Genomic DNA, 27,567 nt, shown 5'->3' with positions numbered 1-27,567 from the left:
ACTAATAGGAAGTCACGGATTTTAAGATTAATTTTTAGATAACATCAAACCTAATCTTATATGATCGCAAGAAAGTGTCATTGATCGATCACTTTTAAGATTGATTTTTAACATTCAGTGATATTTAGTGCTCACAACTGAGTGAAGCCATATGTGACTTTAAAATGATAGAAGATATATATGTTGGTCCGGAAATTAAGGCATGTCAAAGATTCCAACCTCTATTTTTTATTCTTTTATTCTTATTTTTATTCTCTTTATTCTATATAGAAAGATATTAAGATATATGCGTCTTATCAGTCGCAAAAAAGAATATATATAGTCTTCATTCAGTCTATGTTACAAGTACTCAATAATGTCATCTAAACGGATATCAATGAAATTATTACTAACCTCTTATTAGAACACCTTTAAATTGGGATAAAAGTTTTCCATCAAAGTTCAAAGCGAAATTTTCCTGTGGATAGGAATCGCAACTGCGTGTTGAATTAGAGACGCGAGAACGGACCGACCTAATTAATTTATTCGCACGTGGTGGAACGCATCGTTATTGATTGATTAGCAAGCGGCCTAAACCGCGGAATAATTTTCATTTGCACGGCAGGCTGGCGGGGGGGGGGGGAGTACTCAGACACGACATGTTCGTTTTTACCGACGCGAACCAAATCTTTTTTCGTTTTTCGGCGCGCGCGAAACCGTGGCGCGAAGGAAGAAGAAGGGGAGAGACGTAGTAGAGTATGATGACAGCGGAAAGACACGACCACCATAGAGAGAATGTCGATCTCGTTTTTGCGAACGGTAGGAAGACACGCGGAATGGACGTTTGTCGATATCGTTTTCACGAACGACACGTACGTATAAGTTACGATGATGTGAGGCAGATCCATTAGACTATGCAATTGTCCACGTATTGCATTGTCAGCCACCATTGGAGATTTCTATTCAGAAATCGCGGAAGTCCCCGGATGCATTGACGAGAGGTAGAGGATGATCGAGGACCGCTCTTGTTGCGAGAAGGAAAGAGGCACGAGAGAGACGGAATCCCGTGATCGACCAGGATACTGGTTACTCGTATTTCCCTTTTTTTCCTCTCTCCCTAATCGTTGTGCGTGATATTCGTTTCCACGGAAATCAAGGATCTTTCCTGACGCCCGTGTATTAGTATTCTGGAACCCATCAGAAGTCACGTGTTTTATTTCATTCGACGCTAGATACACGAACTATACAAAAATCAAAGTAATTGACTTTGTTGAGGTTAACTAATTGAAATTGAGAGTAATAGAATAGTTAAGAAGCTTTAAAGAAATGAAATTGATTAATTTGAAATTTAATTGGCTTTCATGTAAGTTTATAGCGATCTAAATCTTTTCTTCTATTATAATGCAGGTAACATAACCTAAAGTTATCAACATAATTAATTTAACGTGACTCATTTATTTCTTGTGAAAATACGAACCTAATAAGAAAATATCAGAAAATGGAGTTGGTCAGTTTGGCTTTTGAGTACCGCGCATGTAAGTTCGTATTATAATCTAAAATTACCAATATTAATTTATTACAACTCATCAGTCTTCTATAATAATACGATAAATAATTTGTTAGAAGAATCTTCCTCATTGATCGACGTTTCTACATTTATGAAGTCGCAACAAGGTTCCTCGAATGGCCGAACAAAATTTCTCGATCCCCTAATTAACCCAGTTCAAAGATCCCGTGTCGGTGAAGTGAATCTTTGTTGCGCCCCGGTTCGGTTCGCTTCGATGGAAGCACACGCACGCCGCTCGATCGAGGGGTGAACACGGGCTCTGAATAAAAAGCTTTTTACATGGCCAGAAAAAATAAAGGAAGACCATGGAGCAGCGGAGAAGAGGGGGACGTTTGCGAGAGAGGAAAGGAAGAAAAATCTCGGATTTCCTCGTTCTGCTACGCGCCCTTGTCTTTTGCCCTCTCGAGTTTCCTGGATCGTTCTCACCACGCCCAGCAATTTGCCTTGTGCTACAACTTTACGATCGATTATTCCTCGATTACGGTGTAACGAGATATCCAACGTGGTACACATGGCCATTGTTCGATTGGAAAACCACCAGTCCCCATTTTCTTACGTTAATACTAGGCCTCCGTGGACCTGTCGTGAAACAATTATACTCCCGTTAGGGCTTACACAGCATTCATTTCAAATTACACAATGTGTCGCCGCAGCCATTGTGAAGCCGCGATCGATGATTGACAGAGAAAGGATACGGAGAATCGAAACGAACAAAAGCTAGCTGAATGATTCTACGATCTAGAAAAGAAGATTCAGAAGAAGACTACTTAAATCAGTTTTCCGTTAAAATACGATTCACGAGGAAGAATCGAAGGAGATTTAAAGATTCGAGATTCGATCAAATGCTGCTTAAAATACTTTTTGAGGTTAGGAGGTTATGTAGGAGATTGCATTATCTAGTTACTTTGAGAATCTGTTCTTTAAAGTTAGAAAAGGATACGATCCTCCTTTTTTATATGTATGATGTTTGGTATCTTTCCAGTTTAGAAACCTTTTCTGTACTCTATTCTTCATCAGTTGGACCATTAAGGGTTTCATATACTCAGCTAAATGTGAGATATAGACGTGGTTGCTAAATTTGAAAACTTCCTTAATAGATATTCTTAAATTAGAAATGGAAGTTAGGATCTTATTTGATAGATACGTTTGTAAAAAACCAAACGGTTAATATGTCGTAAAAGTAAAGGACGCAATTGCCTCAAGGAGTATGGAGGGAGTGCTTTTTAACCACAGCGGTTGTCATCTCGTGTCCTTTCAAACAATAACGAGAGGACAATGACTAGTTTGAAATTCGCGTACAAAGCGGGTGTAGGCATGCTCAAATGGCACTTATAATGGCACTTATAAAAGGAACCGTGCCTAAAACGTACCTGTATCCCCTGCAGATATACCCAGTATAAACGTGGGTACGATTGCAAAACCCTTTCACCGATTGGACTCATTGTGCGGTTGATCCAGTACAACGCGTCCATTCTGCTCGATAACCACGGATCGTGCAAAGCCACGCTTCGGGCACTTCTTCCATTTCCGATTATCCGTTACCTTCTTCTTTCTTTTTTTTTTCTTTCCATACAAACTCAACGCTCTAATCCAATGGGAAAGTCTTCATCTTTCTTTTACTCTTAAAATTATGTAGAGGTCTTAGAAATGTGTGGCGTTTTATGGTATTCTTTCTTATCCTTAGAATGGTTCATTTATTGGTCTAAAGATGGACTAAATGACACAGTTATCGGGAACATAACACATAATTCCACCGAATTCTTAACCCTGGTAATTAACTTTCTTATCTTTACTTGTTCTATCTCTCTAAACTTTAATCCTAATTGAAACAACTAAGCTCTAGGTAATTGTTTCCCAGTTAGGAATTATCCGATTGAAAAATGTAAAAAGAAACTAACTTCCTCAAGTTACCAGTAACATAATAACTCCACCAAATCCTTAACTATGGTAAACAACTTTCATTATCCTAAAATAACCTGTAACTAATTATTTTCCAGTAACCCTCTGTAAAAGTGACGGAGTTGAAAAATGTGAAGGGTCTAAATCCCAAAACTTAAAAAGGATTTCACATTCGACTGGTCAGACTAACAGATTCACCTTCTATGTATATATTTACAATTTTAATTCCCGTCCTAAGATCCAAGGATTTCCTGTCTAGCTAAAGAATCTATACGAGGTATGCATATATCGCCAGGTTCCCTTAGGTATCCAGGAAGAATTCAGTGACCGAAAAGTCGGCGAACCGTGCGGGAAGATTCACGGATAAGGAATGGGGTCCGTTTGATCGCGGGCCAGCGGTTGAAACGAGGTGAAAAACCAGCCCCTACCGTATCACTCGGTTTCTTTGGCCGGGATCGGGCCGAACAATTAGACTCGAACGAGAAAACCCTTTTGATGGCGATGCACCGCGATGAACGCACGACGGACATATTAGTATAATAAGCGGCGGCCTGTGTGCGCGTATATAGATTACGAGACAACAAAGAGAACGAATGAAAGAAGCGACGGAGATAGCAGTAGCGATGATGAAAAGGACGAGTAGTGATCGGTGGGAGAACGCCCGATTTTAATGTGTGCCCAGGTGGTTGTGGACAGAACAGCCGCGGTTCTACGGTAAATTATTTCATATCCATTGGCCTACTGCATATCTTTGTGATCTAGGAGCCTCAAACGGCTAATTAATCAGGAAAGAATTTTCTAGATTATTATCCGCGACCATTATGCCTGGCATCTATTTGATCGCCATTGACCATGTCGTGGAAATATGCGAACGGAAAATAGAGGATAGATGAGAATCTTCAACGTTTAAATTTAGACTCACTGGTTTATCCTGAATGTTTTAGTGGTTCCAAATCGGCACTCTTATTCTAAATGAATACAGTTTCGCTGAAATTCGATATGTTTAAATCAAATGATAGAGATATACCTACATGTTGTAAATATATTTTAGGATCATTTTAGTATCGTATCGAAGTGGTTGAAACTATGATTTCTCTGCCTATAATTCACGATCAATAGAGATAATTTGAAAATTGTTTCAAAATCAATTCATATCATATAAAGATTTTCCCAAGATCATGCAGTTGTTATTCAAAAGTCATTTAAAAGTCACATAATAACTGTTTTGAAGATTATCTAATAATCATTTTAAAAATCATATATACATATATCTGTGTAATTAGAAACTTTTAATGGCTAATTCAGTGTTCTGTTAATAACATCAAAGATCATTAAAGAAGTGTCATATTCATAGAAGTATCTCGAAATCCAGAAAATAGAGCTAAAAAACCTCCTTCGCCGTCTCTATGGTTCCAAATACAATCTTTAAAAATATAAACCTTTTATAACATTTATGTAAAAACACTGATAACTATAGTTCCAATAGTGATCATAATGAAGATTGCTAATAGCTCTCTATCAAGCAATCATCCTCCTGAACTCGATTCTTCGACCATTAAGATCAAGAATCTTTTACAGGGTTACCAAACTCGTTTAAATGCGGTTTCCTCGGGGAAAGATATGCACGAACGTCACCACCGTCGCGCGTTTGTGTTCGTAGTGATGTCGTAAACCAATCGGTCCGCGATCACGCACACGCACACACGTACCACAGAAAGAAGCGAGAGCGGAAAAAGCGATGAAACGAGAGCGATAAGGAGAACGAATCGAAGGAAGGAGGAAGGGAATCCAATATAACTGCACACACGTTTATAGGGTCGATGGGAATATATTGGAGCGGATATTGAAATACTTGTTGGTAGTTTGAGTCGAAGGCGAGAGATGCCTTTCTCGATGCCATCTTGATTGCGCAATCGAGGCATCGGTCCACGAGTACAGAATTTAACGATAAAGATCGTACGGATTATAGAATCCTAGACGGGGAACAGAGGCCCCTTCCTATCTATCCTCCTTTCCCGGGTTCTGTGCCTTTATCGGTATTACGAGTCTCAACCCCTCGCTGTTTACGAGAGAACCGCATCGTTCCGTTAAATGAAACCGATATTATGTCATCACGGTTACAATTGGTTACTTAACCTCACTATTCCTTTTCTGGAAGTTTCTTATTGTAAATCAAGTATATTCATGGTTTTCGTTCATTTACAGGTTAGTATATAGATAAATTTGGCTATTTTTAACGCTTTTTAAAGTTATATTTGAGATGTGAGTTTAATTTTGCTATATCTTATGAATCATTTCAAACATAACCACATTTTTTAATGGTTAGAAAGTTTGTTAATTTTGTAGAAGATATGAAAGAATTGCTATTCCCTGTTACAGTTTTATGCATAATGATTTTCCTAAAATATTAAGAATAAGTGTTTTCAAACTAAGATCAAGCAGCAAATTGATAAAATATAAGTTACAAATAATGTTACAGAAATTACGTTTAACAAATATTTATGCACCTTTGATCTACGATCGTTCTGTTGCATCTTCGCCGCTGTATATCTTGCTCTTTTCTAATTAAAATTTCATCGAGAACCTCCATTGATCCGCCACGTAATTGAATGGTCTGATGCACGGAAATCTTCTATTGAATTTGCGGTGAAAAGAAATTTCCGTTCCCAATAAAGAAGATTCCCTCTGAACCACTGTACACGATTATGCTTTACGATTCTTTATAACATTTTGTATCGTATTTCGATAAATAGAAAAAAAGTCAAACGAAATATTTCAACCTTTTCGTTAATTTGCAGAAACGGAAATGTTAACAAAGCAAGGAAGAGAGAAAAATGTGCACCAACAATTACAGTTTATATTAAGAGGACCGTCGTTTCACGCCCTTTGCAAACTTTCCTTTCTCTTTCTCGAAAGATATGTATTCAGTCTTGTATAATAATTGCTTCGTATTCCTCGGAATAAAGAGTCTTTGAACGAAATAACTGTTCTTGTATTAGGTAAAACACGAAGTTAATATTAAAATTCCATCATATTCAAACGAAATACAAAGAAATTGAAATTATCAAATCTCTTTAAGTAATAAATTCATAATAAACATTAACATCTATAAGTTCAAATATTTACTAACTACATCTATGTTACAGTTTCAAAAATATCAATGAACACGAATGGAAACTTGATGAACACAAGAAGTAATTACAATACGGATAGTCTTTTACAGTTTCTGAAACGGAGAATTTCCTGCATAATTCTATATTACAAAAACGAAGAGGGATTAAGGAGGAAGATAGAATTCTGGAACGCGAACGATTCTGTCGAACGGAAATGCAATTCGCAGCGGCGCCGGTAGTCGAGTCTCAGCTCGAGTCGACAGATAGATAGAGTCAAGATTCAATTAGCTCTAGCTGTCAACTGCATGATACTCATCGATTCAATACACCTTCTCGTTTGTGTGCCCCCGCACATGCTTCTTTCTCGTGCGTGTTTGACTGCGTGAGCGAGCGCGCGCACGCGACCGTACGCCAGTTCAGGTTTCGCGTTTAGTCTCGTTACGTTTTGCACACCCGACTGCTTCGTGTGTATGTGTGTCATCGTATACCTGTACTATACATACGTGTTTGATCACGTGAATGCGCTTAGTACACGCGTGCATGCTGAAAATTAGCCCGGTCGGGCAAATCGTGAATTTTGGAAATGATTTTACGGTCGCGGGAGTGTGCGAGGAGTACATAAATTTTCGACGAGCTCGATTTCACCGAATAATGAGACAGACCATCTGTCGTAATAGAAATACCAGTAATATTCAAATTCCGCGTTTAACGTACAAAAAGAACCGTGTTATACAAAAAGAAAACATTCTAGCTAGTCAGTTTTCAACTGTAGGTTATGCTGATTGAATCAATATGAGAAATTTTGTTGAATTTGTTTTAAATATCTACTCATTATACGGTTGATGCTCATTTATAATAATAGTATGTAGAAGGAAACGATATAATAAACTTGAAAGTTAAAATACTCAGAATCGACCTCCATTGATATAGTCACATTCAGAACTATACATGTTTTGTAAACACATTTTGAATCTTGGGTTGCAAAAGTTACGTGTGAATTGATATTCTGCTTATTTTTTATAATCTTTCAGCAAAACTATAGAATATTACGACCTCTTGCTCACTGACGGTAGTCGTATCATATAATGAAAGTTAATCTATAATTCTTAAAGATATAATTTCGATTAACATCGAGTTCGGTGCCCCTTTTATATTGAGTTTTTAATTTTCTTGGTCCGACTAAAGTACGCGGTTAATATAACGTTTTAACATGGTTTTAATTGATCATCCGTTCGTAAAGATTCGGATCCGCTTTTGAATGGTCGTTTTGAATACGTGAAAGAACACCCGTGGAATTCTGTGGTGACCGATGTGCGTGTAGGTGATGTAGGTATCACTTATCCGAGAGCGGGGCGATACCAGCCATTTTCAATTTATTTCAAGAGCCTTTTCGTGGCGGAGAAAAGAAGGGTGCCACGACTACCGGCAGAGAGATACCTATACAAACGACCTTCGACTTCTCTGCTTCCGACGACCACTTCCATCGGCAGCCGTAACCAATAGCCGTTTCACGAACCTGATATTAAGGTATTAAAGTTATTTCGATTCGAATATCATCGGACAACGTGTAGTCGATGCTTAGCATTATAAATGATCCATCAATAATCATATACATATGCGATTGAGAAATCAATCGATAATTAAACTATGATTATGATTAGTAACATTAGGCTTACCAAACCCATCAAAATGACGGATTTTAGATTTTTTGTTTTTACAGTTACTAGCGTAATTGTAAGGTAACCGTAAAAGATAAAAACTTTTGGTAAGCCTCATATGTTTTTGGCAAAATTAGTGTTTGCTTTTACTGAAATAGAGACATGATTATGTATACGCCTATTTATTTTCATTATACTATTTTAATTATCATTATATATGTGTTCTTTACAATTTAATACATATTCTTTGTACTTTTTGCAATATATTATAGATCATAGTTAAGTCTAGTAGGTTCTAGTGTTAACCAATCTCGCATGAACTTTACTCTATCTACTTTTATTATATTTTAAACAATATGGAATAGCTCCCATACGAATGAAATTGCTTTATTTTGTAAACTATAGTTTACGCCCCAGTTTTATTCATGTTAACGCCATTGGTAATTCATTTTTTTCGTGGCTGAAATTTTAACGTGAAGAATGTTATTGTTTTATTAACCTAATATAATCTTCTAAATATTTTTTTATTGGGGAATATAGAAATAATAAAGAATAGAATTGAGATTGAAAGCCTTCTATCGCACAAAATATCAAGGTACATATACGATTTCACTTGGCGATTTTTAACCACTTTTCAAATGGTTAATGATACTCGCTTTTTGATAATATGTATTACGAAATGACGGTTGAGTAGCTGCGCGCTTGAAAACCATTTCAAACTAGAGTACTTAAAAACCTTCCAATATTCTCGTTAATTTTCCTACAAACGCGCACTCGAGATATACATACAAAATATGCTGGTAAAATTAAACCAGCCGCTAGTACCAAAGCAGTGGTAAGTGTGAGCAAAAAAAGTCTGTGGAAAGAACCATTTTTTACGAAAAAATCCTTGTGCACGCTTTATTTTCTATTCACGTTCGTATAACCGCAAAATTCAAGGAAAATACAGGAATCTTCAATTATACAAATAGGCACCTCAATTACAGTAAATACATCTTTATACGTGAAAATTACAATTTTCGCGTAAAAACAGATTCTAATTCCACTCTTTAGATAACTTTCAACGTTATCATATTTTCGGTGCTCTCGTATCAATTTCTTTATTCTTATTGATTGTAGCTATTGTATACGGTATAATAGATTGCTATGTAGTTGGTAAATTAACTAGATTTAATCAAAAAATTATTACATACATACAACTTGTAATTTTCTTTATACTAAATTCAAATATTGATAGGATTTTTCATTCATAAAATAGATAGAGTTTACTGAAGATATGAAAGTGAAAATATGAAAATATGAATCATTATTCGCATACATGATTTATTGCTCCAATTTTATACAAAAATCCTTCATTTATTAAAAGGAAAATGAAATTGATATATAAAAATTCGAGATGATGCACAACGAAATATGTATGACATACCTAGATATATAATTATAAAGACTTTAAAGGCGAGGATAAATAAATATACGTAATTATAATTCAATATCAATAGAAGTAAACGTTGATATTCTAAAAAACACTTTCATATTTCTCATAATTGTAAAAACAATACATTTAATATTAGTCATTTTGACTGATTTACTAACTTTAGTACCAAGTATCTGGTAACTCATTTTTACAACAGATAAGTCACATATGTGATCAAATTTCATTTTTCAACTTTTTACACTAGAAACATACAAATGAAAAATGCATGATAAGAAACGTGAAAACAGAATGAGAGGGTGCGAGTAGAAGAGAGAGAGAGAGGGCGTTGCGGCCGCAGAATTATTGAACCCCATTGCAAATGTGGGAGAACAGTTGGGGGAAGGAAAGCGGGAAGGGGGTGGAATGAGACGTAGGAGGTGGATGGGAGCAAGAGAGTTGTAAAAATAACGCAGTTAATTAGCAGCAAACCACTTTAGCGAGCTCGAGCCCAGTGCACACACTGTAATAAGCAAAGAACAACTCACGGGCGAAAAACGCCCTCGAACGCGAGGCAACTGAAACGCGCCAAGGCCCAGACGGAGCCTCTTTTTCTCTCTCTTTCTCTCCTTTTTTCCTTTCGTTTCTGTTTTGCTTTTCTCGCCCTTTCTTCTCCCCGCTCACGCTCCACTCCATCACTCCAACCTCGTTTTCCGTTGCGTACTGTTTCCTCCTTTACCGGCTGCTCTACCGAGTCAACCATAAACAACGGACGTTTTAACAATTTCGCTGTTGCATACCGCTTCGAAACTCATTGTACCGTGGAAAAAAAAACCCGCTTAGTACTGAAGGTTCATTCGTTTCCTGATTTTTCTCTGCCTGAGAATTAATTTCCTTCCTACTGCAGGTTCTGGTATTATTTTCTCTAGGATGGCCGATGTAGTACCTCCTAATTACCACAGCTTGACCATTTACTTACCGCGAAAAATTTGAAAATTCAAAAACGGTTCTAATATTTGATGAATCCTGAATCCAGGTTTACATCTTAAGGCAATTATATAAAGTATAAGGGGAAAACGTTCATTTTTCGAGATTTTCCATTTTATAACATATTTTATTTATGAGAACTAAGCCGTGAAATATCACCATAAGATACCATTAAAGATTTCATATATTGGTTGTTAAAAATAGGAATTCATTCTGTGCTGTAACAAAACATGGTTTTATTAATGTAAAACAATAAATATTTTATTAATCATTTTTTTACGATATCTAAATAAGGTACAAACTTCATTTTATGAACAATACAGCTCAATTTATCAAAACTTTTCCAGTGAACCAAGATATTCAAACAGAATATTGTCATATATTACATCATATATATATATATATATATATATATATATATATATATATATATATATATATATTACGTAATATTTCTTGTTTTTCCCCTTATTGTTCATATAATCATTGTAATTTATATATTGTATATCTGTATTGTATATAGTACCTAATTTTGACCTAATCCTAACCTAAATATCTTTTTCAACTGTGATGATACAAAAACGTTTTATACGTAATTTAAATGGTATCAAATGACCAATGTTCTGCATGAATATTTTTCATCTAAGGTTATAGTTTTTTAGAGTTCTAATGATGAAAGAAATTCATGTTTTGTTTATTGAAACGCTTATAAAGAAGGAAAACATGAAATTAAGAACGGTGAGAAGAAAATCAAAGAACAGAAAAAGTTTTGCTTAAAGTAAAAGAAGAGACGCGGGAGATGTAGATGTCAGGAGCTGTCACATGCACAATCGTAAAAGATAGAGACGATTCAGTTGAGGAGAGAACCCTTTCGGTAGCTGCAACCCTCTTTTCTACCGACTACAACGGTCCGCCAAAGGAAATTGAATTGGCAACATCAGTAAACGACGCCAGAGTTGCTCCCGCGCTGCCGAAAAGGAAAAGAACAAGATGGAGCAGGGCGAAAGAGAATACGAGCCAAAGAAGAAGTAGGTGAAACAGAGAAAGAGAATAGAGCCGTGTTTCACGCCTCGTGAATTTCAAACCGTTTGAAATCCAGGTGGAAATAATACAACTTTGCGTTCCTTGTTAAGGATCAAAGGAAACCTACCCCAATCTCGATTTCGAGGTCCTCCGTTCCTCTTTCTTCATCCTTACCCCTCTATCTATCTCTCTCGCTACTAGAGACATAAATCGAGCAAAATGTTTGATATCCACATTATGCTTTATTTAAAGCCATTTACTATGACATCTTGCTTTTCACATAACAATTAATTCTTTTGTCTTGACTCTGCATATGTTCAGAAACATTGATCAATTTCATAAATTGGAAAATAGAGAATTTGAATTGAAAAATAAATAATTTACTTTGGAATTCATTATTTATTTTTTATGGAATTCATTACTTATTCATTACTTCTTCTAATAAATAAACCTACAGAATTAAGGTACTTGTTTCTTAGAAATGGAATACTAATTGGATATCTATTAATGAAATTGACAAATTTATGAAAATTGGAGTTGATCAATTTGACTTCTGAAAAGCTTATATAGAAAAGTATACTGTTTTCAAGAATTTGATTAAACAAAATAATAAACTAGTCACATTCTTGATTAATTAAATATTATTTTATTTATCCTATGCAATAATGTTTGTAAAATTTAGTTTACAAGTGTTGATTGAATAAGTTATAATAGTGAAATCATTTCTTAAGTTAATATTTATAAACTTTTAACTTTCTTCAATTCCCGATAGAGGACACGTTCTCGAACTGGAAATATATAATTTTTCAATATAATTTGAAACTGTGCACAACTGTACATATACTACATAAATGTATGTAATAATTATGGGATACTAAAGTAAACTTACCATAAGGATCAAACCACACTCCTTCTAATTTATCTGCTAACCTATCTCGAATTCTTATATACTTGTGACCACTTGCTACACTTTCTACGAGTACTAAAACATGTCTATAAATGAAAATTACACGATATTAAGCAACTATTTACAATTTGATCATTTAATGTAAACATAAACATAAATTCGTATACATACATACATTTGTCATGTGTATAAGAATGAATATTTTTTATTATGAATAGCTTTTTTACATGTAAAATGTTGTAAAAATGTTAATCAAGGAGGTAATCTCTTAAAAAAAGATATTCTATATAGAAACTAACCTAATCTCTACTTACAATTAAATTATATTTTGATTTACACATACTCACTTGCTTTTAGCTTTTTTTAACAATACATTGGTTAAAAACATGATTTTTAGTTATATGTATATATTTAAATATGTATACAAGATTTAATGTATATCACTGAAATATTTTTACACAAGGTTTTTACGATTGTGTATAAATCAACAAGATAATAAAATAGGTTAGGATGAACTAAAAACCTAGTCAAATTTAATCTATTTTACCATTGATTAAATATGTAGGAAAAATATTCAATGTACCAGCTGTAGATAAATGAATTTTTACCGATATGACTTTTGACATTGAATAAACAATTACACAATAATGTTTAAAATTTCGATTTTTATTGTCTATATAATAGATGACTCTTATATATAAAAGAGCAAAAAATCAAATAATTTTTCATCAAAAGTATTTAATATTTGATTGCATCACATAATATGTTGTGTGTATATTTGTATAAATATTTGGCAGTGAATTAAACTTCTAGTCTAATAGTAAACTTCTAAATTGAAAAAAATGTAGTGTGTGTGTATGCATATAATTATTATACAGAAAATTGTATTATCGTTATATAATACTAAAAATTTTTTTTTCGAGCAAGAAAGAACTTGATTTATTTTTTTAATCATTACCGAACTACTTCTTTAAATAGAATTCTTTAAATACATGAACATAGTGCAATAATAACTAATAACAAATATGTACTTTACAAAATACAAATGAAATTGTTAGAATTGAAAACCATATACGTAATTTAATTTGAAACAAAAAGAAGATCAATAATGTAATAAATGTCATGATGATTTTACTTTGTCATTAGCCATAATTTCTAATCTTTTTATTATTTTTGCAAGATCGATTTCCTTTTGCAACTTCAAGTAATCCACTTTTCGAACATTATGTATGCTAGACCACGTGGGTAGCAGTTTACACAATAAACGTAGATGGTCCTCTAGTTCAGTAGGAGATAATTTAGCTCTAAACGAGTTCTCTAATTTGGTAATTACAAATTCTAATGTTAAAACTCCCTTTTTTTCAGCTACGAAAATATTACGCAGAACTTTCACTAATTCGGGTAATCTTGAATACATTATAGCCTCTTTTTCTGCATTTGGTGGACGCGTCATAGCCTCCAATGCTTTAGCAGCTTGTTTAGCACGAACCTAATGTATAACAAAATTTTCGTCATTAAAATACGAACAAAACATAATGAAAAATAAAAATGAAAACATTTACTTTCTCAAGAAGAGCCTTTGGTATGCCTTTCAGTGCACTAGTAAGATGAAGATTCTTATATACAGTAGGTGTGGCAGGTGGAGTATCCACAACTGTAATATTAACCTTTTGTACACCACCCTCGGTTTGGGTAGCCGTGCTTACTTCATCTTTTTTTGGAGAAACAGTCTTTGAAGTCATCTTTGCTTCTGCTAATCGCTGTAATGCTTTCTCCATGCGAGTACCGCAATTGAATAATGATTTTGCTTTATCTAAAAAAAATTAGTTTAAAATTTAAAGTATATCAAGTAAAGAGGTACATACTTTTGTTCTTACCAAGAACATCTTTTGCACTTGTCATCCTTTCTACATTAGGTGGTTGTGGCAATTCAGCTTGTTCAATTACTTTACAAGTTTCAACATCAAATTCAGGATGCCAACGCAGAATCTTTTCCTTCGAGATGTGCATTGGTGTCTCCAAATTAAGTAAGAATTTCTCATGCTCGTCTTTTACTTTATCTGCTCTCCAAAGATAAGGAAACGAAAGAAAGTTAAACGAAGAAAAGAAAGGAAATTAAGATATTTGTAACAAATCTGTCAACAATTTGTATACAAAACCAGTACCAAGCAAGATATTGTAAAATTTCCTTCGTCTGTCAAGTAATACTCGCGGTCCCATACTAGCTTCAGATGCTGTTTTCAAAACATCATCTGCATCTGGAGTGTTTCTTCCATCTTTTTCTTCAACAATAGGTGTAAGAAGTAATTCATATTTATCCTGTTTAGACGAAGAACCAAATGCACGATGCTTCTCCTGGCTGTAAATGTAAGCATCCGGGAAAATGGTTTTCATTTGCGCTAAATGTTCCAATGTGAAATTTTTACGCAATAACTCTTGAACTGCAGGCTTTAGCTTCTTGAAAGTTATTGTTTCTTTACGATTGAACAGCATTGCAGAAACCTGTAAAATTGATAATGCAGTATGTAATTACAAATATATATTAAAGACACATATAAAACTAGTTTTTATATCAGAAATAACATACTGTATCTACACATCTGAATGCCTCTGCCAAAAATCTATAATGATATGGCAATGGCAAACCAGGAGTGCCACTTTCAGCAATTGATAAATACTGCTGATACGCTGGTGCTTTTATTGGGCTACCTTTCACAGGGCTTGGGGTTGATTCTTTAGGTTCAAATAAAATTCTACGTTGAGGACTGGCATTCATTAGTTGTTTATCCTTCAAAGGACTCAATAACATTTTACTTGGAGATTTATAAGCCTTTTGTGGACTGTAAATAACAACGTGAATATTATAAAAACATTTAAATCAAATTATATAACAGAATAGAAATTTCACAAATATCTTACCTAACAGGTATTTCAAGTTGGATCTTCTCAAATTTCTGTATTTGTGGTTTCTTATCATTTTTATACAATTGCTCTAGCCTTTGTTCATAATTTTTGAACTGAGCAAGAGAATTTTTCAATTCCAAAAATTTGGAAGATTTAGTAATTTTGCTTTTTATATCATTTAAAGACAGCTCTTGCTTTGCTAGTTTATCCATAGTTGAACTTTTCTTCGGCGTTGTAGAATTAGAGTATGAACTCTCACCAGAATCGTTATTCTTCTTAGGTGTTCCTGGAAGTTTCTTTCTTGGGCTCAGTGCACCTTTCTTCTGAAAGAGCACTTTCTTTACATCCATGTCTTCTGTGATCTTTTGAAAGCTTTCTCTGATATCCACTTGGCCTTCTTCACTAGATGATTTCCGTGTACGTGTAACTCGTGCACGAACATTATGTTTTGGCGTTTTTTGAGCACTTGATTTAGGAGAATCAAACTGAATGTTCCTTACAGCTGTATTAGGTTTTAACGTATGATCAGTCGCCAATTCTTTACTAGGTACCACAACAGTCTTCGGACTTACTCCCATTGTTTTTTCTTCCTGAATTGGAGTCAGTGTTCCCGATGACTCCAAATTATCTTCTTTAGTTGAACTCTGACTACTCACAACTCTCGATTCTTCCCGATCAAGAAGCAAAACTTTAGCCTTGTTTCGTAAATCGTCAGTTGCTTGTCGTTTACGTGTATTAAAATACGCCGTTACTGACGGCTGAGACATCTTTTTTATATACGAATATATATATGCGTGTGTATATACCAGAAGAAATCCGTTAAAATGTTCAAAATTCTGACTGAAATACTTACGGATTTCCAATCGCCGTAACCATCCACACCGATAACAGTGCGCGCATGAAGTCCCGCCTGTTTTGTCAGTTTAGGCGCCAAGCCATAAATTGTTATCTCTATCATTAGCGCGCGAAATTTAAATGTTACGCTCATTTCTGGTAAGCAAATATTGATACATTGTTTCAAAATATAATATTTAATAAATAAAATATTCTTTATTATTATAATTTTCGTGCATTCTGGAAATACTTGTACTTCATTACCAAATTACAAAAAAAATATTACAAACAATATAATAAGTAAGTACTTAAAATGTATGTAACTGTATTTTGAACGACCCTTTTGAGTGACTTTACTAATGACTAAGTATTGTGGTGAATCATCGGATCATAAATAAAAACCTAAATAAATAAGTGCAATTTCACGTAACAAGATGAGTAAGCTAAAATAATAGAGAATAAAAAATCAAATAACTTATGAAAGAATGTAAAAGTTTCCAAAAAAGTAAATTGAATATTTTATTTAAAATTTTGGGATTAATTGATCCTTAACAATATTCATGGTTTTAATTTTCCTTAATATAAATTTGGTTTTTGATATACAATTTTGCATCTTTATATACAAAATAAGCATAATCTCCGTTATTTAGGTATATGCATAAGTTCATATAAACACGGTATTCAAATTTCTAAATATTCTACATCTAGATAAAACAATTTAAATTTGCGATCTACGTTATTCTCAAAAATAATTTGACTCTTAATGCTGTGGATATAAGTTAAAGTGAAATTATCATATTAAAATACCTTTTTTTTTTTTTTACTAATTTTATGAAACGTGTAGGACAATATTTGGTGAAAAGGATTTTTCCACTATAAATATTAACAAAAATAACTGTCAATGTTAAACAGTGTATCGAATGTTTATTTCTACCTGTGAGTTTATTAATTATTACTTTAATAATGTGCAATATTTGTTTTAATTAAAGGAAGTGTTATTCATAAATGCAATAGATTATAAACTAACCTGTTATATTTAACCTCAAAATTATAGCTATTAAGAGAATTATTTCATTTTTTCTTTTGTAGATTATGAGCATTACCAGAAATCTAATTTTAATTTTGAACAAAGTACCTGTAATTAAAGAAAAGTTATTTTCTCAAAAATATTTACTTTATACAAATGTAACAATATCTATTTCTCTTTCTGCCATGGGAGATGTATTAGAACAACATTATGAAATATTGAAGGTACTTATTTCAAATTTTCATTACAATGCAGTATTTCTTTTTGTTTTAATCTACAATTGAAGTATATATGTTATAATTTGTTCTATTACAGAATGAGTGGAATAAATGGAGTTTAAATAGAACACGAAACATGGCATTATCTGGCATGTCTATTGGTATAGTATGTCATTATTGGTATAAATATCTAGATAATAGATTACCAGGTCGTACGATTAATATTGTTTTGAAAAAGGTTGTTATAGATCAATTAGTGTGTTCTCCACTTTGCATCACAATATTTTTTTTAACATTAGCTATTTTAGAAAAAAGTACTTGGACAGAATTAAAAGATGAAATTATTAAGAAAGCACATAAATTATACATAGCAGAATGGGTTATTTGGCCACCAGCCCAAATTTTTAATTTTTACTTTCTGCCAAATAAATATAGAGTACTTTATGATAATACTATATCTCTAGGCTATGATGTGTATACTAGTCACGTGAAACATGATAATTTAATACACAATGCAAGAAATAATTAGCATTAATAAATTTTTAAGATAGACGAATTATCTAAGTAAATATATAAGTAATACATAATGATGTTATTTAAAAAAAATAATAAATAACTACAAGTTATAAATTGTATATGTTCTATTTATCAATCTAAAAGATGAAAATATATACATATAAATAATGTATAAATATTTTAGAAACTGAAACATTCTTGTGTTTTGACTTATTTATTTTCTTCTTTATAAAAACTAATAAAATGAGGAAAAGACTAAATAAATACCAATTTCTTTAAATATTCTTCTCTTTCACAAAGCTTTCATGATAAAATGTTATGAACTTACACAGTTACTACACAGTTATATTTACATGTACATAAAATGTCTTTCATACAGTGAATCGTATAAAAATGCCTTTCAGAACATTCCATCATGAATACCAATAGGTACAAGCACCGCAATAAATAATAACAAGTTACGAGCCACCAGTCTCCAATCATTTGGTACTGCATATGGTGCTAGTACCTGGGTTAATCTATGTATCTGTCAAAGTAAATGAAATATTTATGATACATTTTAGACTCTATAAAGATCAACATATAACACTGAACATAATCAATTCCAAATATAAAAATAATTAAATACTTACTTCATGACTTGCACATATAAAGATGAATGATGTGACTAACAGATTTAATACTGGAAACCTAGGCAATAAAACTAATACGCCATGTGAATCTGCTGCCAACCAAATGTGACCTTGTGCGACTAGAGTTTCTAAGCTAATGCGACCTAAACCAGCCAAAAGAGCTGAGTGTTTGCCGCGTAATGCTAATGATGCATTTCTAAGCGCTATATATCCTATAATCTGTAATTAAAAAGTTGAAATTTAATCGTTTGAAAATAAATTTGGAAATATTATATATGTATAGATAATTACTGGTATAAACGCAATATATGAGTGAATTTCTTCACATTCAGATACTGAATGACACAATATCGTAAAAGTAGTATAAGCGGTTAGAGAAATTAACGCTAGCAAGGAAGATAATGCAGTTCCTGGAATGTGATCTATCCTTTGCAAAACTACAAGACCTGCCCCAAAAGTTACACCCCAAGCCACACTATATCTATCCACCCTCCAACGTGACCACCATTCCCGTATATCGTCATCAGTTGTAACAAATAATGCTTTCCAAGGCCTTGTTACAAATACTTTTTCAAAGAATACCTATTAAATGATCATACATTGTACATTTTTATTATAATATATATCTTATATGTAGATAATTTATAAATTGATACCTCTGACATGTACAGTATTGTAATCATTGATACAAGACCTAAAAGTTTCAGTGTAAGATAAAGCAAAGCTCTGGGTCCATATTCGTTCAAATTACCAGAATATATTCTTGGTGGTAGCCATGCTAAGAAATAAATGACTAAAAACCAAAATGAAACTAATGGAACAAAATGGTAAAACTGATATGGCCTATTCATACAAAGGCATAGAGACACTGTTAAGAAGTTTAGTCTAAACATTACCTGAAAAATAACAAATAGATATATCTAACACGTCATTCCTATGCATGATAATTAATATTTTAATAATACATACTTGTGCAAATCTCACTAAAGAAACATCGCCTGTTTGCCAAAAATAACAAAAATGTCCATATCCAGAAAGAAATAAATAAGCAGAATTAATTAATCTTAGGTACATATAAATGGGCAAAACGTTCTTAGCCCCAGTAACATGATAGATTAACACTACAGCTTGCATTAATCCTCTCCACTCATCTGTTTGTTCTCGATTTAAAGTTCTTGGTCCTCTTTCTCTATCTTCAGTAAAAAATAAACCAAGTGCCAATATATATCCAAGTGGTAACCAAAAACTAAATTCACTGTAGTATTTATTCTCCTTCATGAAGAAATTTGTTCTAAATACGAATAAAAATTCATTATTAATAGCAATTATTAATAACATCAGATGGAAAAAGGTACTTTCATGTACCTATCGCATAAATAAAAGTAATATAAGATGATTGACAAAAGAGCCAACGATGTCATTAATGTATAAAAATCTTGTACTTTGGGTTGTTCAATCTGTGTAGTTTCAGAATTATTTGCTTCTTCAGTATTCTCCACCTCAACAGTGGCAACATGTGAGTAAGAAATTTCGGTTCGATATTGACAAAATTTTCTATACACCCACATTCCACCACCAATTACTATACTGTAACGAATTGTTACTTACTATTTACTTAACATATAATATAACTATGTAAAAACGATTACCATAAAGCAAGTGCAGATAAGCTTAATAGCTGTAATGTTGTAGCTGGTTCTGGGTAACTGCAACAACTACCATCATCAAAATTCATATGATCATTGCAGTAAGTATTCAACAATATTTGAACCTTGTGTCTTAAAGACAAAGGACTCGCTAAATATCCATCTGGGCTTTGTTCTAACACACCTGCACCAACAAGTTTACTGCTTTCCCATATATGAGCCTCACTATGAGATAGTATCTGTGTGTAATCAACATGTAAACAAACTTTTTTAAAGTAATTATCTATAAATTAACTAAATAAAAATTACCTTTATTGCTGCTTTATTACATAAATTAATCTGCCTGTTATCTATGCCTGATAATTGAGCTGGCAGTCTTTCTTTTAATACAGGATCTTGTAGCATCCATAAATATTTTGTATTTTTTTTAACTAAGAAGTCTACCGGTTGTACAAGTCTCACTAATCCCATGCTATACTCAGAATACAATTGAGCATCACTATTATTATTAGCAAGAATTGTTGTTGCTCCACAGCCTGAGATAATTAAGCTAGGTGCATCAGTTTTCTGAAAAGTAACAATTATTAGCATCCCATTATTAAATATGTATATAATTTAAATTGAATTGAAAATATTTATATTCAAAATGGATAATTACCATCCAGCTCCTAAGGTCTCCTATCATAAAATTATCCAATTGAGACCTCCATAAAAATTGTACATTTAATCTAAGTTGTGCATCATTAAAATTTAAATCAGAATTGTCCGGTAATTCTGTTAAATCTGACACTTTTCCATCAACTATAAATTGTGATATGAAAGATCTATACAGTTGTCTGACTCTAATATCTCCAATAAATGCAAAATGGTTACGGTGGCCCATGAAAGCTAGATATCTTAAACATCTGCGACTGTCTCTATATGAAGAAAGAATATTTCTAGAAAATATAACACACATCTATAAATTTTATTTAAATTCTTACGTTTGTGTATAGTAATGCATCATACAGCCATACGGTTGCCATTCTTTATCTCCTTTATACCTTCCTTCTGTTAATAACCACTTACAAGAATCACTACCTACATAATATTCATAAGATTTATGCTACTAATGCAGAGTAATATAAGCAACATAAAGAAGATTGAAGAAATGTAAATATTTTTACCATATATAAGGTGCATTAATCCATGATAGAGAATAAAACACAAGACAAGTGCAGTAGCTAACTTTTTAGCACTTGCCACAGTAATTAAACTAATAAAGTGTTCTGCTGAAGTCATTAATAATTTATATTCTGATTACATTGACACTGGAACAAAAAGATTGTCTTTGTAATAAATTTTATAAGAATAGTGGTATAATATTTCTATTGCATTAAAATGTTTCAAAACTAATAAAATTGATTATTGATATATATGCATTCAACTAATACAAACATAATTATCTACATATAGGTATAACTCATAAATTCTCTTAAGAATTATTGCATCATAATTGAAATAATTTAATGAATGAATTTAACCATCTCATTACAACTTATAACGCAATCGTAAATTTTATTAAATTTATTTTATTAATTGATAAAATTAATAATACAATGAATCGTGTATTTATTTCATTGACAATGATTTCAAACAATTTATAAGTCCAACGTTCCCGGTCATTTCTATACCGTGTCATACCATGCAAATAAACAGAATGCAATATTTGCAATATACCTAGAATCGATTGATTAGAACTACGGTATCTACGACTTAATCGCTAAACAAAACATAAAAAAAAAATTAACTGTTATATACGTCCTTTTTCATCTTCTACAATATTTATTTTATTTTTTTATTTTTTTTACAAAACCAGAAAAAAGACCAGAAGAAACGGAATCAGAAATTAAAATACATATTTCCCTACTCAATCTTTATTATACATGTCAGTCTTTTTTTTTATAGAAATAATTGTTTGTGTATAGTAAAAATTTATAATTTATATTAAATTATAAGACTTCACATGAGAAGAATTGATTTTTATAGGAGTCAAAATTACAAAATTATTGTTTTAATTTACTTTAATAAAATATTTATCTAATCAAATATCTAACCAATATTTACCAATTATTTGTAGAGAAAATATTTATAAAGATATTAAGTTAGAAGACTTTAAATGAAAAGAATTGATTTTTTGTTTATTTTAGAGTCAAGGTTACAAAATTACATATTGTGTCTTAATCTACTTTAATCAAGTATGTACTTTAACCAATATTTAACAATTATTTACATAGAAAAACTTGACAAACATAATAAATTATAAAACATCAAGCGAAAATAATTGGTTTATAGTTTATTTGACTTTAATATGAATGAAGTTGTGAAATTGTTGTGTTCTAATCTACTTTGATCAAATATTTACCAACCATGGGTATAGGTATAGCAACAATCGTATATTATGTACTCGCCTTAGTACCTCTTGGGAATGCCTGTTAAATTTAACTGATTTACGTAGATCCCCACTACGCGTTTTCTGACTGCCGTGCTAACCGCTATTTTTTAACGCATGACGGCGTAATACTAAATTTGATAGAAAAAAATGCGATGCGCTCTGGCCGCGGCAACTTTACATTTTTCGATCGAGAAATAAACAAAGCAAAGTAATTCATGTTATGTTGCAATGAGCGATAAATCGACAATGGCGGCAATGTCCCCGTCGAAGGTAAGTTAGTAGGAAAATTTCTTTAATACATATTGGGCCTCTGTGCATCTTTATATTTTCACACGACACAATATTTAATTAAATTATTCGATTCTCAGTGTATTTTTACAAAATTGAAAAACTGTCGCCTTACATATATGTTATTATAGGGAGAATCCATTCGCATATTATTCATCAAACTCGGATGACGTTTTGTGTCAAATTAGACGCGCTAGTTCCTACCACTCTATCTCTATCGAGAGTTTTTTCCGTTTTTTAATGTTTTTTTATGAATAATAGGAATCTTAATGTTTATTATGCTTCCGAAAAATGATTCAGTATGTTATTCATTATATATTGATGTCAATTGGTTTTCAATATATACAATAATTTAAAAATCTCATGAGTTGTGCATGTAAAATAATTGAAATAAAATATTTATGGTCAGAATGTAAAAATTATATTAGCATTTCTGAAACATTATACATAGACTAAATTCCTTTGAATGTGATTATTGAATGCTTGGAACTATAAAAATTTTGAACTATGATTCTATTCTATATATGAATTCTATTGAATTATAGGAGTTACATGTGTTTATCTATTTTTAGTATATAGTTATATAAAGTTTGGATAGTTCTACATGTTATCAGTTCTATGTGTATATCATTTCAGCGGAGGTTACAGAAGGAGTTAACATCTTTAATACGCGAACCTCCACCAGGTGTACATATAGATGAAGATCTCACTAGTCAAAATTTAACACAATGGATTGTTCACATGGAAGGTGCAAAGGGTACCTTATATGAAGGCGAACAATTTCAACTGCAATTTAGATTCAGTTCTAAATATCCTTTTGATTCGCCAGAAGTGACTTTCATAGGTGGAAATATACCAATACATCCACATATTTACAGCAATGGTCATATCTGTTTATCCATTTTAACTGAAGATTGGTCTCCAGCTTTGAGTGTGCAAAGTATTTGTTTAAGTATTGTATCGATGTTGAGCAGTTGTAAAGAAAAGGTAAGAAAGAAAATTTTTTATATAAACCTACTAAAAAGATACTTAAGGATAACTATTTTTTACTGCAGAAGAGGCCACCTGATAATTCCTTTTATGTAAAAACATGCAGTAAAAATCCAAAGAAGACAAAGTGGTGGTACCATGGTAAGCATCATATTATATAACATATAATTGATACATTATTGTTGTACAAAGTTTTTTTAAAATAAGATATAACGTTTTTTGATTATTTAATAAATATTTGTTACAAAAATCATGTAGCATTTTCTATTATGTTTTAAACAGATGACAATGTGTAACAGCAACTGCAAAAGTTATTAACAACTTGTCAATGTGCAGTTATTGCTGGACCAAGTGGAATGACATTTTTGTGTCTTAAGATAATTATTAAAGTTTCATAGATGAAATTGCTGAAGTAATTTTATCACATATTTAAAGAATTAGGTGCATAAGTTAGAAAACAAAAAAAAAAGCAAAGGCTGCATATTACTTATTATAATAAAGAAGTGATGTAAAATGCATGAGTTATCAAATTATAAATTATTATGATGTTATTATAAATGATACATATTATCCTACAGTTGAATAGGAAAAGTATAAGTTACAAAATACAAAAATGCAGCCAAGAGAAGTGCACACACAATACTGACAAGCAATGAAATTTCATTATTTGCGTAGGAAGTGCACTATAAGATGGTATCAAATTAATATATTACAGTAATCATTATTAAGATAGTATTCTTAAAAATATAGAATGTTATCACGCTTGTTACCCTTTTTATTTAATATTTCATCTGTTACTGTGTTATCAGTTTAAGTAAAAAAATATATAAGCAATTATTTTACCTGAATATTACGGTGTGCAATCTAAATTAATTATAAGCATAAATATATACAATCTGAATGTGTAATATTACTTAATTCTATATAATTCTTAAAGGCAATCAGGATGCTATTCACTATTTCACTATTTTTTAAATTGAAATATGTTAAGTTGCACGTAATTTCTCTAGAATTCTGACATGTATTATTATTAATCAATAAAACTCAACCTTTTATAGAGTAATGTGAGAAATTATGTCGATTTCTTATTATTGATACTACTAGAAATGCTTCAGGGGTCTGAATAATATTTGACTAGTACCATTTCAATATTTTATAATGCTATAAGTTTAAAATAACATATATGATATAAAGAGTTTGTATTTGATAATTAATATGATACATTTCAAAATAAATTACTTAATTCAATGATATATTCATTGTAACTTAATTCGCATTAACTTGACTATAATTTAATACGAAAATTAGCAAAATTAAACTTACCTACGTAAATTATATTATGCTAGTAGGTTTGATTAAATTTACAATACATTCAACTAACCTAATATAACCTTACTAATATATGAAGTCACCATGCAGTACATTTTAAAAAAATTAAAAAGAAAATAAATATTTACAAAATATATGATAAAATATTAAAATTAAAGGAAGCACGTATGTCTTTCAAGTTTCATATCAATCATGCACATAGACAAAGATCTAATGTTACTGGGAATTTCAAATAAAATAAAAATGGCCGCGTATGGGACAATTACAATGTCTCACTGTATTAAATAAATCGAAGTCACGCGTGTACGTTAATTTAATAGGAGGGAGAAATATATTATGCATATCAGAATGAGTATTCGAACGAGGAAAACTATTATCTGTGGGATCATTGTATTATTAAGTCTGTTATACTTGTATACGAATCGGACTTTGTATACAAATGAACAAAAGTATACAAATATACAGAACAAAAACATTTCTTTAAAATTACTTCTTGTTGCCGCTATAAGAGCAGCAGAAATTGGTGGTTCTGAAGTGATAGCAGTTCATAACCAAGCTAAATTTGAAATACAAAGTAAAGGGAAAACGAAAGAGGGTAATTAAGTAATCTGTATTATTTATATTGCATTTATATGTATAAATGATATAGAACATTATTAGATACAGATATATTACAAAGTTCATGTTATAGAATAAAAAATATGATACATAACAACATACATAATCGCATAAGTAATTTTTAATTTTGATAGGTATAAATGATCCAGTAACAGAAGCAGACTATAGATCGCATTGTGCAATGTATCATTCTTTGCGTGAAGCATTTCCAAGTATAACAGTAATATCAGAGGAAACATCAAAGGATTGTGATAAAGTTACTGTGTCAAATATAAAAGATAATATTAATACTTTAAATGAGTATGATATTAAGGATGAAATTATAAATACGAATGACATTACAGTATGGATTGACCCTCTTGATGCAACAAAGGAATTTACAGGTTCCAATAAAAATTATATGTTTTTATATATTATATAACCAATTAGTTATTATTCTTCTATTAATATGTTATTTGTAATTTAGAGAATTTGCTGCAATATGTTACAACCATGGTTTGTGTTGCTATTAAAGGAAAACCTGTAATAGGTGTTATATTTAAACCATTTGAAACAAAACAAAATTCTAGTTTGTTTTGGTCATGGACTAATCACGCAATTTCAAGAAATTTACAAGTACTGCTTAAGGTAACATACACAAAAAATATCAATAATATGTCCTACAAATTCTTTCTTTTTAATAAACCAGTTAGAAGATGAGAGAACACCAATATTGATTGTATCACAATCACATGCAGGCCAAATTCACAATGTTACTAAGATTGCATTTGGTAAAGATGTAAAAATTATTTCTGCAGCAGGTGCAGGTAATTGTACTGATTTTATTGTTTAGATTAATCTCTGCTCTATTGTTATGAATCAGTAAATTTATTATATTATTTATGATTAGGTTACAAATTTCTAGAGGTTGTAAGTGGAAATGTAACTGCATATGTTCACATGACTGCAATAAAAAAGTGGGACATTTGTGCTGGAACTGCAATTCTTACTGCACTTGGTGGAACAGTTACTCAATTGTTTGATCAACAGTTAATAAGCTTTGGTCCAAATGATTCCAAAGTACTTACATGGGGCCTTTTGGCTACCATGAGTAATCATGCTTGGTATTTAGATAAATTTTCAAATATTTAACATAAATATTAAATCTCCGAATTTTATTACCAACTTTCAAGTCATTCTTCCTGTTAAAAACTCTTTTCTAAAGATCGCAAATATGCTAAAGACTGGATACCAGAGTTCAATTTATCCTAAGCAAATATTTTGTTTAAAACATTTATTTAAAAGTTCCATATTTAATATTCTTTTGGAATACTTCCAAGTGAGCATGTTCTATACAATAATTTTACATTATAAAAAATTAATATTGTACTATTTATTGTTGTAACAATATTTTATATATTTTATAGTTGTTCATTGATATGACTAATTTTAGATAAATTCTGTGATACTTTCAACAAGTTCTATCTGTTCATTTTATTTAAAAAAAAAAGAAACAATAAATGTTTTTCTACGATACATCCTGTATAACAATATTTTGTTACTGTTGAGATGAATAAGATATAATGAACTTTAAGAACAAATGAACAA

At 31.6% G+C, this 27,567-nt stretch overlaps 6 protein-coding genes and 1 long non-coding RNA gene across 17 annotated transcripts; 4 read left to right on the top strand and 3 right to left on the bottom strand.

The window, feature by feature from the left end:
• Positions 1 to 729: 729 nt before the first annotated feature.
• Positions 730 to 11,989, top strand: LOC138183024 (uncharacterized). Of its 3 annotated transcripts, none has more exons than XR_011173964.1 (6): positions 730 to 1,236; positions 1,387 to 1,514; positions 1,603 to 5,650; positions 6,244 to 6,444; positions 6,592 to 8,085; positions 11,277 to 11,989. It is a non-coding gene; the product is annotated as an uncharacterized LOC138183024 (long non-coding RNA). The 3 variants fall into 3 exon arrangements; XR_011173962.1 differs by lacking the exon at positions 11,277 to 11,989 and having other exon boundaries at positions 1,603 to 4,159; positions 4,248 to 5,650; positions 6,592 to 9,288; XR_011173959.1 differs by lacking the exon at positions 11,277 to 11,989 and having other exon boundaries at positions 6,592 to 9,288.
• A 271-nt stretch (positions 11,990 to 12,260) lies between these two features.
• On the bottom strand, positions 12,261 to 13,074 carry mRpL33 (mitochondrial ribosomal protein L33). The gene is made up of 3 exons (XM_069119489.1): positions 12,892 to 13,074; positions 12,527 to 12,630; positions 12,261 to 12,425 (listed from the first exon to the last, which is right to left on the bottom strand). Exons 1-3 carry the CDS (start codon positions 12,930 to 12,932, stop codon positions 12,376 to 12,378), a joined length of 195 nt encoding a protein of 64 aa, XP_068975590.1. The 5' UTR covers positions 12,933 to 13,074; the 3' UTR covers positions 12,261 to 12,375.
• Positions 13,075 to 13,394: 320 nt separating this feature from the next.
• Positions 13,395 to 16,429, bottom strand: dup (chromatin licensing and DNA replication factor double parked). Its single transcript, XM_069118913.1, has 7 exons — positions 16,302 to 16,429; positions 15,464 to 16,215; positions 15,132 to 15,384; positions 14,710 to 15,046; positions 14,422 to 14,604; positions 14,107 to 14,357; positions 13,395 to 14,033 (listed from the first exon to the last, which is right to left on the bottom strand). Exons 1-7 carry the CDS (start codon positions 16,404 to 16,406, stop codon positions 13,665 to 13,667), a joined length of 2,250 nt encoding a protein of 749 aa, XP_068975014.1. The 5' UTR covers positions 16,407 to 16,429; the 3' UTR covers positions 13,395 to 13,664.
• Positions 16,322 to 18,249, top strand: LOC138182945 (mpv17-like protein 2). Of its 4 annotated transcripts, XM_069119435.1 has the most exons (4): positions 16,839 to 16,932; positions 17,127 to 17,218; positions 17,372 to 17,533; positions 17,625 to 18,247. In XM_069119435.1, exons 3-4 carry the CDS (start codon positions 17,375 to 17,377, stop codon positions 18,054 to 18,056), a joined length of 591 nt encoding a protein of 196 aa, XP_068975536.1. In that variant the 5' UTR covers positions 16,839 to 16,932; positions 17,127 to 17,218; positions 17,372 to 17,374; the 3' UTR covers positions 18,057 to 18,247. The 4 variants fall into 4 exon arrangements, with proteins under 4 accessions (XP_068975524.1, XP_068975545.1, XP_068975536.1 ...); XM_069119423.1 differs by lacking the exons at positions 16,839 to 16,932; positions 17,127 to 17,218 and adding an exon at positions 16,322 to 16,441 and having other exon boundaries at positions 17,625 to 18,249; XM_069119444.1 differs by lacking the exons at positions 16,839 to 16,932; positions 17,127 to 17,218 and adding an exon at positions 16,702 to 16,720 and having other exon boundaries at positions 17,625 to 18,248.
• A 105-nt stretch (positions 18,250 to 18,354) lies between these two features.
• LOC138182728 (N-acetylneuraminate (7)9-O-acetyltransferase) lies at positions 18,355 to 25,482 on the bottom strand. Of its 6 annotated transcripts, none has more exons than XM_069118890.1 (12): positions 25,357 to 25,482; positions 21,488 to 21,631; positions 21,305 to 21,401; positions 20,980 to 21,238; positions 20,631 to 20,888; positions 20,325 to 20,560; positions 20,041 to 20,262; positions 19,645 to 19,966; positions 19,332 to 19,571; positions 18,967 to 19,257; positions 18,676 to 18,894; positions 18,355 to 18,569 (listed from the first exon to the last, which is right to left on the bottom strand). In XM_069118890.1, exons 2-12 carry the CDS (start codon positions 21,600 to 21,602, stop codon positions 18,444 to 18,446), a joined length of 2,385 nt encoding a protein of 794 aa, XP_068974991.1. In that variant the 5' UTR covers positions 21,603 to 21,631; positions 25,357 to 25,482; the 3' UTR covers positions 18,355 to 18,443. The 6 variants fall into 6 exon arrangements, with proteins under 6 accessions (XP_068974991.1, XP_068974957.1, XP_068974962.1 ...); XM_069118856.1 differs by lacking the exon at positions 25,357 to 25,482 and adding an exon at positions 22,730 to 22,958; XM_069118861.1 differs by lacking the exon at positions 25,357 to 25,482 and adding an exon at positions 22,772 to 22,958.
• Positions 22,987 to 25,286, top strand: LOC138182995 (ubiquitin-conjugating enzyme E2 W). The gene is made up of 4 exons (XM_069119502.1): positions 22,987 to 23,025; positions 23,680 to 24,030; positions 24,099 to 24,174; positions 24,316 to 25,286. Exons 1-4 carry the CDS (start codon positions 23,002 to 23,004, stop codon positions 24,327 to 24,329), a joined length of 465 nt encoding a protein of 154 aa, XP_068975603.1. The 5' UTR covers positions 22,987 to 23,001; the 3' UTR covers positions 24,330 to 25,286.
• A 90-nt stretch (positions 25,483 to 25,572) lies between the features above and the next one.
• Positions 25,573 to 27,563, top strand: LOC138182857 (putative inositol monophosphatase 3). The gene is made up of 5 exons (XM_069119151.1): positions 25,573 to 25,957; positions 26,115 to 26,363; positions 26,447 to 26,607; positions 26,669 to 26,786; positions 26,870 to 27,563. The coding sequence occupies exons 1-5, from the start codon at positions 25,699 to 25,701 to the stop codon at positions 27,109 to 27,111; spliced, it is 1,029 nt and encodes a 342-aa protein (XP_068975252.1). The 5' UTR covers positions 25,573 to 25,698; the 3' UTR covers positions 27,112 to 27,563.
• The last annotated feature ends 4 nt before the right edge of the window (positions 27,564 to 27,567 follow it).

The sequence above is a fragment of the Bombus flavifrons genome, chromosome 1, assembly GCF_040668555.2.
Source record: "Bombus flavifrons isolate JBK064 chromosome 1, iyBomFlav1_principal, whole genome shotgun sequence".
Classification (NCBI taxonomy): domain Eukaryota; kingdom Metazoa; phylum Arthropoda; class Insecta; order Hymenoptera; family Apidae; genus Bombus; species Bombus flavifrons.
Note: the sequence above shows the minus strand (reverse complement) of the source record. Positions and strands in the feature narration are given on the sequence as shown.

Excerpts from the sequence above, each read along its gene's own strand:
- mRpL33 (XM_069119489.1), bottom strand. The coding sequence starts at position 12,932 with ATGTTTTTAACCAATGTATTGTTAAAAAAAGCTAAAAGCAA. Across the intron at positions 12,631-12,891 it reads TTAAAAAAAGCTAAAAGCAA|ACATGTTTTAGTACTCGTAG; the intron begins GTGAGTATGTGT and ends TTTCATTTATAG. Across the intron at positions 12,426-12,526 it reads AGTGTGGTTTGATCCTTATG|TTCGAGAACGTGTCCTCTAT; the intron begins GTAAGTTTACTT and ends ATATATTTCCAG.
- dup (XM_069118913.1), bottom strand. The coding sequence starts at position 16,406 with ATGATAGAGATAACAATTTATGGCTTGGCGCCTAAACTGACAAAACAG. Across the intron at positions 16,216-16,301 it reads GTTACGGCGATTGGAAATCC|ATGTCTCAGCCGTCAGTAAC; the intron begins GTAAGTATTTCA and ends TATATAAAAAAG. Across the intron at positions 14,358-14,421 it reads AAGTGCAAAAGATGTTCTTG|ATAAAGCAAAATCATTATTC; the intron begins GTAAGAACAAAA and ends AATTTTTTTTAG.
- LOC138182945 (XM_069119423.1), top strand. Across the intron at positions 17,534-17,624 it reads AACATTATGAAATATTGAAG|AATGAGTGGAATAAATGGAG; the intron begins GTACTTATTTCA and ends GTTCTATTACAG.
- LOC138182728 (XM_069118890.1), bottom strand. The coding sequence starts at position 21,602 with ATGACTTCAGCAGAACACTTTATTAGTTTAATTACTGTGGCAAGTGCT. Across the intron at positions 20,889-20,979 it reads GAGACCTTAGGAGCTGGATG|AAAACTGATGCACCTAGCTT; the intron begins GTAATTATCCAT and ends GTTACTTTTCAG. Across the intron at positions 19,572-19,644 it reads CTTTAGTGAGATTTGCACAA|GTAATGTTTAGACTAAACTT; the intron begins GTATGTATTATT and ends GTTATTTTTCAG.
- LOC138182995 (XM_069119502.1), top strand. The coding sequence starts at position 23,002 with ATGGCGGCAATGTCCCCGTCGAAG. Across the intron at positions 23,026-23,679 it reads CGGCAATGTCCCCGTCGAAG|CGGAGGTTACAGAAGGAGTT; the intron begins GTAAGTTAGTAG and ends ATATCATTTCAG. Across the intron at positions 24,031-24,098 it reads TGAGCAGTTGTAAAGAAAAG|AAGAGGCCACCTGATAATTC; the intron begins GTAAGAAAGAAA and ends TTTTTACTGCAG.
- LOC138182857 (XM_069119151.1), top strand. The coding sequence starts at position 25,699 with ATGCATATCAGAATGAGTATTCGAACGAGGAAAACTATTATCTGTGGG. Across the intron at positions 25,958-26,114 it reads TAAAGGGAAAACGAAAGAGG|GTATAAATGATCCAGTAACA; the intron begins GTAATTAAGTAA and ends TAATTTTGATAG. Across the intron at positions 26,608-26,668 it reads ATTTACAAGTACTGCTTAAG|TTAGAAGATGAGAGAACACC; the intron begins GTAACATACACA and ends TTAATAAACCAG.